Source organism: Wasmannia auropunctata, unplaced genomic scaffold, assembly GCF_000956235.1.
Source record: "Wasmannia auropunctata unplaced genomic scaffold, wasmannia.A_1.0 LD334204.1, whole genome shotgun sequence".
NCBI lineage: Eukaryota > Metazoa > Arthropoda > Insecta > Hymenoptera > Formicidae > Wasmannia > Wasmannia auropunctata.
Genome location: NW_012028686.1, coordinates 507,680 through 521,763, shown reverse-complemented (window position 1 = coordinate 521,763; position 14,084 = coordinate 507,680). Strand labels below are relative to the sequence as shown.

The 14,084-nt window shown below is 40.6% G+C and overlaps 1 protein-coding gene across 2 annotated transcripts in view; it reads left to right on the top strand.

The window, feature by feature from the left end:
* The window catches only part of LOC105459178 (MAM domain-containing glycosylphosphatidylinositol anchor protein 1), a 334,285-nt gene that overhangs the window by 245,058 nt on the left and 75,143 nt on the right, over positions 1-14,084 (top strand). For both annotated transcript variants that reach the window (XM_011704982.1, XM_011704981.1), the window contains exon 6: positions 7,871-7,993. In XM_011704982.1, coding sequence (XP_011703284.1) covers positions 7,871-7,993 — 123 coding nt within the window. The remainder of the gene's footprint in view (positions 1-7,870; positions 7,994-14,084) is intronic.

The following is a 14,084-nucleotide window of genomic DNA, read 5'->3' as shown; positions in this document are numbered from 1 at the left end:
AAATCAAATTATTCTCATCACGTTGAAAGCCATAATCTCCATACGCGGCTAATTTGATTTGCAACTGTATGTCGTGAATCTGAATAGAATCGATTACCTACTATAGAAAACGGTATAGCATAATCGATTACGGTTAATTTTTATTTATTATATAATAAACAACCGACCGTATTAAAAAATATGACAATACGCAATGGCCAGACATCATTTGCATATTCTCTTTGTAAAACGAATGGTTCAATAATAAATAATTACAACACTCTTTGCGTGTCGCAATTATTTATTATTTCTAAAGAAAAGGTTGCACCTCTCGTGACATGCGTCCTTCGCACTGGTCGATTTGATTGTACGAAAATGAAATTCCTACGAAACCAGTAAACAGGCGCGCGGTTATTCAATTGCTGTGGACCGAGCTGTCTAGTTTCCGCTCTATTTCTTATATCGCAAGAACTGACGGGACGGCTCCCGCTCGGACGGCTTCGTGGGACGCCTCACGTCGACGTCTAAAGTGGTGTATTCCCTGTTGAGGATATGGAGGATATAGGATATCTTATACTCGAGGGAACGCGGAGAATGTACCCTCCACGTTCCCGAGTATGTTCTATAGAGACTACACCACTGCAACACCAGATTCTAGTTACGTATAATTATACAGCGTATGCGATATACATTTACTACGTCTACAACAACACAAGACTCGGTGTAAGGAGTTATGACGTAGACCAAGAACATTGTTGCGCGATTACGTATACCTGTACCGAGACGCTCCGGTGTAAGCGTGTCGTTCGTATTCTGACGACAATCATTGGAAGCTTAATTTAATAACTGACAAGTAATTGATCGCTTTCCTCGCAACTCTGTCCGTCCCATGTTTTTATTATTCTATAGCATAATGCTACAACATCACTATATATTCATCTCTGCGAGATATAACACAACTTGTTTCAAGTAAGCAAGTTTCCGAAAGCTAATAACTATTGTACCCAAGACAGAGAGAGAGAGAGAGAGGGGGGGGGGGGGAGGAGAGACCGGCATTAGAGGGAAGTAGTTTGCGAGTGCTTAATCGAAGTTCGACAACAGGTCGAATAAATTTGGTTCATACGTAGCCTCGAGCAGCAATGCGAATACCTTTGATATCGACATAATCGCTGTTCGAAGTTGAAGTCTTCATAACCCTCTGGGGTCTCTTCAAAGGAGCACCGCTTACAAGATGAAAAATTCTCATAAAACTTCATAAATATTTCAAGGATTCGCATAAGCGGGCAATTAGGCTGAATTAAGGATCCCCGGAGTAATATTGCTTTTTCAAACTGGGGATTCTTGACTTTCGAGAAGGCTCATGGTATTTCTCAGCAGTGTTATCTCTTCGAGCTTACGACAGTGTGCAACAGCGATCATTCGAATTGCATAAATTTATAAATAACAACAAAGTTATGCTATTTATGTCGCAATATATTCAATATACGAAGAGCATAAAATAGATACTTTCGATTCTCTTTTCAAGTTGATTAACTTTTATAGCAAACTTTTTATTAATTTTATTTGTTTATTTAATTAGCTAAATTTAAATAGCTAAATTAATAAAGTATTAATAATATTAATATAGAAATTTTTCCTTAAAATACGATAAAAATGAAAATTACATACATCGTAATTGTCGAATATTTATTATTGAATTATAATTTTTTTCTTTTAATAATTATGCCTATTTATTTCTTATTTTTATTCCACACGCATGTATTTTATCATTTCTATGTATCGTTATTGTGTCATTCATTTTAATAGAATCGACAGCGTCCTGCCATTAACACTATTGTTTTTATCTGTCCTATCACTAACACGTCAGTGTATTGTATTCACAAGCAAAGTATGCAACTCTAAGCGACACTGTGTGTCGACCGAAATTCGATTTGCATCGCGACTCCGCCCGATGAATGCGTTGTTTCCCAGACACAGGTTGCATATCCTCCCCGATTACAAAAGTGCACGCGAGCCGACTAGCTTCAATTCACGCGCGTCCGTGCTTTGTAGGGGCGCGTCCGGCTTGAATAACACACGGGCTACCAGCGAAAGTCTCATGCGAAATTGCACCGGTATGTCGGCTGCGTGCGCCACCACCGCTGACGCGCCGGCTGATCCGAAAATAACTTGTAGATTTGTGAAATGGCACGGTGCCGGAGTGCGCGATAATATCGTCGCGGTATATAGGGATGGTGGTTCAACCGTGTCTGCCTGAAACCCCCACGGCGATAAAGTAGTTGCGCCCAGACGAGCGTCGCGTTAAACGTATGTCTGGGATCGTGGAGGTCCCACGATGAAAATTCTACCGCTTGTTTCGAATCCCCCTAATGTGCATACACACGCGATCAAGTGTTTCCATTATTCCGCGCCGCAATTTGCATCGCGCTTATCGCACACGTGTACCGCGCTGTCTGTTTGTACATGGCCCGCGCCACGAGCCAGCCAGGGTTAAGGACCGTATTATCGCTGTGACGTTCGACGTCTCGCTCAACTTTTCGCATTTACGTGTCTGCAATTTAGCCCTCCACGCATTTAATCATCGTCGTTCGGTTGAGAGTTTTACCCCCGCGATTAATTTTCAATCGCAAAGCACAATCGTATACTTACGTTTTGGCGTTTCTCTGCCGAGCGGCAGAGAAAACTCTTCTCGCCGAGATTTTTAGATCGCGATTTCTGCCGGCTAGCTCTAAGCGCAATCTAGCATGCAGTGTCGCATACGGTGCATCAACCAGATTAATAGCGGCTTAATAACAGCGGCTCTACGGTACTTGGTAATTATGTAGCAACACGAGAATGCTTAGGTGGGTAACAAGGACTATAGCTATACTATATAGCTCTCGCGCGCGGTAATTCCTTAGAGAATAACTGTCAGCTTAAGAGCGCAGAAACTGCGTGAACTTAAGATTACGATTCGGCACTGAAGCGAAGTCGTTGGAGTTTACAAGATCAGGTGCTCGAGTTTCTCTTACCGTTTCTTATATTCCCCTTTATAGGAGGACAATGAAACAACGAAGGGTTGTTCCACTTCGCACCTACTTTCATTTGTAACACAAGTGACTAAAATATTTGGTTCTTTATTTTCAAATATATAAATAAGTTTTATAATGTAAATTTTTAATATATTGTGAATATCGATCTCTATTTTACAATTACAATTGAAGATACTTGAGAAATTATATTTTAACCTCTTGTATTTTCCATTCTTCATACCTTTGTCTCCATTTTTACATCGATGGCATTTTTCAGGTATCCTCTGCCGTTTCTATCCTTCTCGTCTTGCCAGCTTGTTTATCGAACATTTATCTTTTTTCCCTCAAGCTATGTTTAATAAAGTCACGCGGCATATACGTGCCACGGTTGAATGGGAAAACCGCGCGGCGCAGCGTTATTCAGTGTCTGCCTCTTTAGCTGCCAAAACCCTTTGTGTACCCGACACGTTACGAGGGCTTAATTTTCGCACGTGGTACGCGTCGCCCATTGACCCAATAAAGCCGGACTTAAACTTTAACGGCTGCCATCGTAAACCGCGGTCGTTTCGATGTGCATAAACTGCTACATACCGGACGCGGTTTAGCATGGCGGCTGATACAGACGAAATGCAAGATCGACAGGAATTCGGCTATCGTCCTCATTTCGTCATTCCGGTTAATCGCGATGGATTATGGCAAACTACACAGGAAACCACCGCGCGAAATAGTGTCAGCTTTCGAGCTGTCCATTGTAAGATAATTATTATTGCATTGTACTCTCCTGATGATTAAATTAAAGATAAGAGAATCGTATGGAAAGTCTAAAATTGCACGAGTCAAAATAATTGAGGTAGGTGTCTTTTAAAATGCGAAATTTATTATTATACAATTATCAGAGGCAATTTATTTTTGAGGAGGCGGAGGAACGTCAAACGCGTCCCGTTTCCGGGCACCACTACGCGCAAAACCGACGTATGCAGAGAGCTGTTCGGCGCAGATGACACCATGATGCGACCGACGAATTTTTGTATGCTCCCGGTACTATCCTGCGGCTTGTATTCACACTACACACGCGATTCTCGCCATTTCGTCGTTCTGCAAATATATACAACGAACATTATCGCGTCGCAACGAGAGCCATTCGGCGGTTTGTCGCCTCAATAACGGCGCAGTTATACCGATGATGGTTGTTTAATGATTTGCAATCGGTCTGCACTGACGCGTTTCTTTCTCTGTCTCTCTCTGTCTGTTCCCCCCCCTCTCTCTCTCTCTCTCTCGCCGTTATATCTCGCATTCGAATGCCATCGTGTCCCTGTTTTCGCAATCGCGGCTTTCGCGCTTCTTCGGATCGATGCCAGTTCGCTCTTGATTTAAAGCGAATTAATACTGTCGGTTGTATTGCGTCGTTTATTTTGATTCGCGTAAAAAAGCAATCTCGGCAAACAGAAACGGCATATCGAATGTAGCAAATAACAATGTGCACACGTTACGTTGAATTCGTAAAATTACTTCCACGAATGTAAAGTTATGCTCAAAGTATTTACTATAAAATTATTTCTGCAGTTTATTTCAAGTTTTATGCCTTGGAAATTTGTTCAACTAAAAATTACACATGTTATTCCGGAGATTTACTGAAATTCACCTCGTCAATCGTTATTAAATCGCGCATAAGAACAGATATAGATTTTATACATGTACAACAAATTTCAGCCGTTTAATAATGTCGCCATATATTCGTGCGTTCTACCTTTTTCACGTACACGCGTTCACGAAATCCTCTCTCCCGTGGGTCGTATACAGGTTTGCTTAACGGTCCGTATAAAGTTTACGGGCGTTCCGGCTGAAACAACGGGAGAAATTTCTTTCGAAGAGATTCATTCTAAGCGAGAGATGGGAATCCCGTGTCGTCTTAAAGGTCCGCGCGCGATCCGGCTCGTACGATTTGCACCGTTGTGAGCGGTCAATTACTTGCTATTACCGTCAAATCTTAATCAGCCGGCGTCGCCTAGTGAGGAAGGGTACAATAAAGAAACAGAAGATACGTACAAAAAAAAAGAGCGTTGCAAATTCGAAACTGTACGAAGAAACGGAGAACGCTCGCGATAAAAAGCCTCGGAGACGTATTAGCAGATTCCAAGAAAAAGAGTTTCGCTGGATTTTTCTGCGCTAAAAGGATTTTACGGCGGCACCCAACGGGTCGCACGGTGTCGATCCTGGAATAAAAGATGAACCGGTAGTTTGCGGGCGCGCTTTAAAGTTCTCATCAAGTGATCGAGGTCTGTGGGACACTTCTGTGTCGCATTGTTCCCTTTGTTTGGTGTTTACGCTGTTGCACCGGGACTACAGTGCGGCGTGCCCGGCGGCGTCGGTGACGTCGGCGACTACGGGGCGAACTACAGGATAGGAAGGGGAAGGGGGAAAAGCAAGGGGAACGAAGGGATGAGGTCGCCGGTGCGCCGGGGAGAGAAGCTTTCATTAAGCTTGCATTGTCCCAGCACCGCGCTATTATAGCCGAGTGAATAACTTCGAGCCATCCTGGCCATCCTGGGTAGTCATGCCGCCCTCCTCCCCCTTGTTGTCCCCTCTCTCTTTCTCTTCTTCCTTCTTCCTACGTCGCTTCGTCTTCCGTTTTATCTTGCTTCACTTTTTCATTTTTTTTCCATCTCTCTCTCTCTACACCACTCTCTCGCGTCCCGCTTCCGATATTCCGCGCGTTCTCTACCGCATACCGCGACCCCTCTCGTCACGCTTTCCCGTGGCACGTCTCTCTCTTCCTCCTCTCGCGCAATTTGACGCATCTCCAATTTATTCCGCGACCTCGGTGGCTGTCCCGTTAGTCGCAGCGTGATATTAACGAGCCGAACGGCGATATAACGGTAACGGCAAATCGCTCGAGCGGCGCCGCCGCAGCGCCATCGAGCGACCCCGCTCGCCGGGGCGCCAACAGTGCGCGTGGATATTTCCACCATTCGTCGTTGGCGTCGGGGATGGTAGTGGGGCCTTTTAACGAATACGACGCTCGGCGCCCGTAAAATCTTGACTGTCCCGTTCGTTAATTACTCGCCACGACCTCGTCGTGTCTATACCTCGTTTGTTCAACGACAATTTTGAAAACCATCCCTTCTCGCCGCTCCCCTCTAGGTCGTTCTCTGCCAACCTCGTTGGCCGTTCGTCCGTTGCCCTATATACACACCGGCAGAACATGCCCGAGCGAGACCCGTCATCCGCTTCCACGTTGGTCGTTAATGACACGGAAGGGAAGCCCGTACTGAACGCAGAAGAGAAAGAGGGACGATTGCCGGAGGTAACGGGAGGTACACGTCACCTCCGACGATTACATTTGATTTCTAGAGGCACTTGATGTGTTCAATTACTATCTCTCGGGATTTACTTCTTCATTATAACGAGCATTCTGATAACCAGCCCTCACCCTTCTCGCCCCCCCCCCCCTTTCTCTCTCTTCTCATTTCCTTGCGCTATATCTATTTAGTGATGATGTGAAGTTTTGTCGCTGCGCATAATGTCGCTCCGGGGCGGAAAGCTGGTTTGTATTCGGGAAGTAAACTCCGCGCGAAAAGCAGGTCACAATGAACTCCCACAGTGGAAATAAGCATGCTACGGATTACCTACAAACAAACCATTTAAGCAGATATTTATAATGTAAAAAGTATTTTTACATTACTGAAAAGTTGAGTAAATATAGTAGAGCACTATTGATCCGGAAATGTTATTTAATTTAACCACAGAAGGAACGATATCTTTCTCTGTATCCAGGCTGCATTTGGAACAATAATTAAATGTACAATAATATTATCGAAGAATGTTTTACTCATAAGCGTAATCCGCGTAATAAGTATAGACTGCGCATTCGCTATTTTCTGATGTTTAGCATCTGTGGCTTCGTTAGAAAGAGAATGCAATACGTGTAAAAAAGCATCTCTCTTTAACCATGTTATTCTCACTACCGATATTTATTCTCTCTCTCTCCCCCCCCCCCCCTCTCTACACAAAAATGTTTTACTTTTACATTCATGTCATTTCTTGATTGAATTTATTAAAATATTAATTAACATCTTTTTTAACAATATATTGCATATATAATGCATAATAATATATAAATATTACATATGTAATACATTTTTTACTTTTCATTTCTTATTTTCTATTTTTCTCTCGGAAAAAGCAATGATCGAAAGTGATAAAGATGGAAGTTAACTGAAAGACTCTTTTATTCGCTATTGTGAATTGTATCCTTGGTAATCTATCTTCTTAAAGTCTACTATTTTTATTCGAAAATTGGCTATTTTCGTGCACGTAAGATTCAATCTGCAGTTGGCCGATATCTCCGTACGTAGAATCTCCGTCGTACAAAGAATGACTTTCGAATGCGTAGAAATCAGATTACCTCGGCCAATACATTTTAAGATTACCGGAAATCTTATTCGGAAATTGCGAAGTACCGAGCTCGCGGACTTGCTATCGTCTGCAAAATAAGATTGCCATTCGCAATTGCTGTGACCTTCTGAATTGCTTATTAAACGAGACTGTTTTCATTTGGAATTTCGTTATAGAATTTATTTAGACAAATATTACGCGAAAGTATAGCAAGCCGAAAACAGAACGAATTTTGTATTTCTTCCAATATCTACGATATCGTATTTCTTTTCAAGATATTTTGAGATTACGTTTGAAAATAGAATACTGAAGGCGAGATAGAATTATATCTTACATCATTTTAAATTGTTTCCTTTGCGGTGTAAGAATAGCTTGATAATATCGTTGATTTCTTCTCCCATTTTTTTTTTTTGATATTTCTCCGTGATATCACGGAGTACATCGACGTCGTGGCATTGACACTAATTGCTTAATACCTGTTTCAGATACTCCATCGTTCGCGATAACGCGTTTACCTGGTTTTGGAATTCCGATCGTCGAGGGGATGTCTGTCAGCCTGAAATGCGAGGTAGACAGCAATCCAGCCAGTACTCCAATTTGGCAGCGCGGTAAGTGGCGAACGAAAAAAAAGGAATGGAATTCTCGCGCGCAGCGTTTCGGCTGATTTCCCGTTCGGGCCCGGAAGGTCGTCTAATTTATTAATGTAATCCATTTTAGAAACGTCTCGCGCAAAATAATCCTGTTAACTAGTAATATAACATGTTATGGTTTTCGATTTTTAATTCGTACGTTACGCAGAATAGAAGGAACTATGTTCCATTTGACTTATTTTTTTACTTACTTATTTCCTTAGCAGAAAATATTTTGTTTGATATTTTTTAATATACTTCCTTATTTACTTATTTCTTTATTTCTGCTTAGTTTTTTATTATTTTATACAAAAAGTCTTTCTTTAGATCGGTGCGATCCAATGAGATTCGTTATTTATACTGAATCATTCGCAGAAATATTATGTACTAATGATTACAATCAATATAAAAATATTTATAATTTACTTGCAAATTTTTAGAAAAGAATACTTTTAAGGAAATATAATAATTAACATACGAATAAAAAGTTAGTAAATTAATCGTTGATATCTTCATTTTGCTTTATCATTATAACGTCACTCGTTTTTTTACACAAATTTTTCGTGAGCTCAAGCATCAGATAATTATAATAACTATATTATTTGACTTATATTATTACATTATATTTTATCTTTCGTTTAAGTTCACCATTTAAGTGGCGTGAATATTAACTCTTCTCGGCAATAGCGTTATCCGTATTTTCTACGGCCGGTAAATTTTGGCGATTTAAATACGTCCAGTAATGAGATTTTTAACGAGTTATTGCCGCTACAAACAGCCCCTTATTCAAAGCGAATTTCAACCTAATAATTTACATCGTTCGTAAACAAACACGTTCTAGCTAAGCGCAAACTATTGATTAATTTCAAATAGATTATACCTTGATAAAATATGAAGATATTACTAGAGCTTTCATGAATTCTCGAAAATAACATGTGCCACATATATTAAGATAGATAAATAATATTATCTTTGGACAAATATTATTTTTCTTTCAGTCCTAAGCCAGCTTTATTTTAATAAAATCAAAATCTGAGCATTGGTTATAATTATATTCAAGATTGACTGCGATAAAGTTATAAAATAATACTCAATAATCTTTCATGAGATTTTCAGTAAATCAATTACGAACTAATTGAATAAAGAAAATTCTGAAAGTATAGCAACAGAAGTGGAAGAAGCTTGGAAAGAAATTCAACCTCTTTAATCATCATTCTTTTTAACATTACTTCGAATATTTACAACTTAGAAAGGGGTGCTTTCAGCGCGCCCTGTATATGCACATACACACGTATTCGGCAGGCAGTGTTGTGGCAGACGGCGAAGCGCACGTGCATTATTTCGTGCAACTCCCCATTCCCTGCAGCTAGGAAACGCGTCACGTTGTAGGTAGACACGTTAGCGCGGGCACGTGTAACGGCAACGTGAGCATAATTTAATCACTGTAAACAGGCACTTGGATGGGGTGGAATCTGATGCACATGACCCTCGGCGTAATATCGGCGTCGTAATAACTCTAAAGGAGATGTAAACTTATCTGTAAACGCGTTGCGTCAATGCACTAAGCACAAGAGTAACACGGCTGTAATCGAATTATCGAGTCACCTCTCGCGTTGGACCTTTCCAAACAGAAAGGCTCTTACGTATTGATTTGTGTAAAATGTAGCTTTACATCGTCGCAGTAGGTGTGTCACGGCAGTTAATAACGGGGTTATAAAAATTACTTACTCGATTAAATTTGTAACATTATGGGAGGAAATTTGGTTCTTCTTCATTTAAAATGAATGAATCAACAATGCAATTGCGGTATTGAAATTGAAAGATTAATTGTGTAGGCAATAGAGAACGCGTGAGCTCTGACAATTATATACGAATCACTAGTTATGTACATATTATAATATTATAATTATCGCATAGCGCGCAAATAATGTTTCAAAGTAATAATATTGTAAACGGCATTCTTAATGTGCTTTGGAAAATGCACCTTCCGCATAGCGCGCGAGATTCTCGCTATTTTCATGCAAAATCCGCTGTAACGCAACAATATCGCGGACTCATTCCTCGAGAACAGTCGTAATGCTCGCGTAATTAAACCATTACCAACGATATGCTTAGGTGAGTCAAACGCATGTCGCCGCTCGCGGCATAATAACGCCGTCCTTAGCTCGGGCGAGGGATTGAGGAAGACGAGGGAGGGCTCCGAAGTTCTGCATTCACGCGATTTCCGTCAACCTTGTCGTCTCAGCGTCCCACCTCCCCTAAATCTCGGGGATCTCGGGCGCCGAGAATCGGGTAGGAAGGGTAAGGTGGTACATCCCATAATCACATTATTACGTACCGCAACGGGCGCGACAAGTCTACCACACAGACGCCGGCAGAAATCGGGACAATGGACAGCCCCACACCGCCGCCGCCGGTCCCTTTCATCCCGGCAATTCTCGCCGGCGCGCTTTCATTCGGCTCCGATAGACAGGTGTACGCGCTCGATATTATCCCCGTCTCGATGCACCACTACACGCTGCAGCCGCGCCTATTTCCGCATTGTAAATTTCGTGCCGGCGGTTACGGTGCCATCGCCGTACGCGAGCCACGTCGAGGAAGCTGTGTCACGCGGCGCGTGATATCGGAGCAGCACGTTGTTCCATCTAATCTGCCCTATTGGCCGGCATTTGCGCGAGAGAAAGAGATAAGATAGCAGGAGTGATTATGCATCAGATGTGCAACGTGACTGCGTCGCGATGTTTCAGGGTATCAAAACAAGGAAATTATGCAGCTACTGGGTTAACAATTTCATGACACTTTCGTCAACATTAAAATTGAAATATATTTTATAATGCATCTTTCGCATTTATATAAATGTAATATATTCTACATTATAGAAAGAAAATATTATACGTGGAACAACCACACGAATAAGGTTTTATTATTTAAAACATGAATAATATCTCTTTTTTGTGTTTGATATTAACTAGAATTAATCAAGATACAACTTGTGTGTTTCAAAAAACAAAATATTTTAGATGCTATAAGAAAAGTTATTTTAAAATAGAATTGAGCTTTCTATATCTATTCCTAATATTTAATAATAGCAATTAATTTAATAAATAATGGTTTAATAACGATATCAAAATGGGTAATCCTGATTGGGATGAACAAAGATACGATACTGGGTATTACGTGGCCTTACGCTCAAAATATAAAGTGATTCCAAGATTATCGCGATTTGCAGCACAGTGTTTCGAGAATCGCTTTATAATTAATTCGTATTAAAATCTACAAAAAGACGAACGCGCGAAAAGGAGTACTCAAACGCATAGATTCATTACCATTTGGGTGTTCTTTGTCGTTGGGAGAGCTCGCCGGCCGCGGCCGCTTCTACGACCTGATAAATATTTAAAACTGTCTATAATTCCCTCCTTCCTGCGGTTCCTGAACGCTTCATGGCTTTTAATCTCACCGTTATTTCATATTCCAAGTTTAATCTGCCTTATCTTCCCAATCGAGGTGTTCATTGATTGGAATAAGCGATATAAATCCGCGAGAAGTTATCATCGTAGCGAAGTAGAAGAAATAAAATTTCTGTAGGGCAAAGAGAACTAATCGATATCACTGGAAAATGATGAAAAAAGAATTTATATGTGGATATTTTTTTAAATCAAAGGTAATATATTTGACTTGAATTCAATTGGAGATTAACAAGTAATAATTGTATATTAACGATTAATAGTGCAAAATAACCTGCATGCGCTTAACGCAAAACGGAGGTAACAAATAATTACACTTTCCTTCCGTTATCATATATATTGCTTCACCCTGGTTTACTTTATTAAGTTAATGACTTTCATGAGGCAATCTCTCAACTTGATGTCTTCAACCAGTAATGAGGAGTAAAGTAAGATTCTAACATTTTCGCTGATTTTATATTCTTCTAAGGACGTCCTTTATAATTCATAAAGTCGCGCATCGTTGGCTTAAGATAGCGTGATCAAAACTTAAAAATTTTTAAGAGACTGAAGCTCTAAAAACAGATTTCTTTATCGAAGCAACATCCTTCCTTTTTTATTTCCCAAAGTATACTTTTATTCAGTGGTAATTTAATTTAGGTTGCAGTTAAAACATTAAAATTGAAAATAAAAAAGCAGTAGGGAGAGATAAAATCTTCGGCAAAAGAAAACTCTTCCCAAAGGGGTCAAAGTCTGTGTCCGAAATACTTCATATAAATTACTCATGAAAGACACAGCAAAGAAATGATGCAATTTCGAGCGCATTGACTACTATCGGATATCCGCTTTCGGCTTTGCATGCGAAAAGCAACATTATCTGTTTCATCATTTCCTTCGTGTAACTTTGCGTAATGGATACCGCATAGACACTACGTTACATCCGTCAAAGGAAGGCGGAATAACGTTTGTTTTAATGAATACACCTTTCGCAAAGAAAGCGCATATCTTTTCACGTGTGAAAAGATTTTTTTTTCAATAGCAATGCACCGTCATAGATATGAAATGCAGCCGCGCATTTTTATACAAGTTTGAAGCGTCCGCTTTAAACTCAAAATTTTTAAAAAATCAATCGAAAGCTATTAAAATAATTGTTATTTACAAAAGGCTTTGAAAAAAAATATCATTTTTATAAAAAAAAACATATATATGTATAAAAATCGACAAAATTTTCAAAAAGAATTTGTTCATTTTGTACATGTTTTAAAGATGGCCAGGTAGCGATGCCCGCTTTACCGGAAACGTTTTGCTATCGTACATACATTGCGAAAATATGGAAACGCATGAAATCCAGGACTATAAATTTCACAATACGCGCCGTTGTAGTCACGGTATTAAATTTCGGTTACGCTATACCCGTATCGCAGATACGGCTCTCAATACACATATATACTAGCAAAAATCTGTTTATCCATTAAATTCCGCATATTCCACGTTCCGTTATCGCCCGGTCATTAGCATAATTAAATTGCATAAAGCGTCGTGTATTACGAGATGTTATTGCACGAGCCCGGTTTGCCGCTAACCGGCCAACTATATTTTTATTAAGCCAAATTGAATTCGTTCGGCGTTACCAGTGGTTACCAAATCGTACACATCGCCACAATTTCTAAACCCTTTTCGGTATTAAGGTTCTCTCTCTCTCTCTCTCTCTCGCCCGCCCGATTTGGATTCTGGAACAGGATTTACGGATGTATACTCCGCCGTTCGCAAGGATCGGTAACGACGTTGCTTTTTAGCCGGTGCGGCGAATAAAAGCTCGCCGCAGCATAATTTCCTTTATTCATCGTCAATCAGCGCGGCTTGAGCCGGGGTAAGATAGGGAGAACGGCCGGAGCCGGACGAAACCGGAGAGAACGAGAGGGATTTCCGCGCGGAGTTCGCCGGGGAGACCACTTTCTTGATTAGACCGTACCGTTTAAGCGGGTGAACCCATTACATTCGTTAAACGTATTCGCTGCGCCGGCGAACTTTTCGCCTAGGTGCATCCCGCCCCGCGTCAGGATATTACGCTACGCCCGCGCCGGGTCGGCCGGGCGCTTTTGCCATGCACTTCCTCGAGTGAAAATCGGAATCGCGATTCCTTGCTGCGTGCGAGCCGGGCGCGGGCGCCGATAAATATTTAAGAGCGTGCCGCCCTGCATTCCGCAAACGCGAGCTGGGTTGCGCTTCGGCTACAATTGGAAATGGATTTTTTGACGTATCCGCATGCCGATACATATTTTCTGATATCAAACCGATTAAAACACGAAATAATTTCAAATTAATCCCATTTATTCTCCACCATCTATTACTCTGCACGCTAAATAGTTTTTTAAAATTAAAATATTAACGTAGGACATATATTAGTAGTATTAGTTTAGCGTTTAATTATATCATTTAGCATTAAGCATTAATTATAGCATTTTGCATACAGTGTTAATAATATATCATTCAGTATTAATTATATTTATATTATATCGAAAACGTTTCCCGTCGTGTTGCGTGCTTAGTTTCGGCCGGCATTTCAGAAATAGGTAACACTGTAACTAAATTGAAATGGCTCTGTTCCGCTTTTATTCGGATATTAT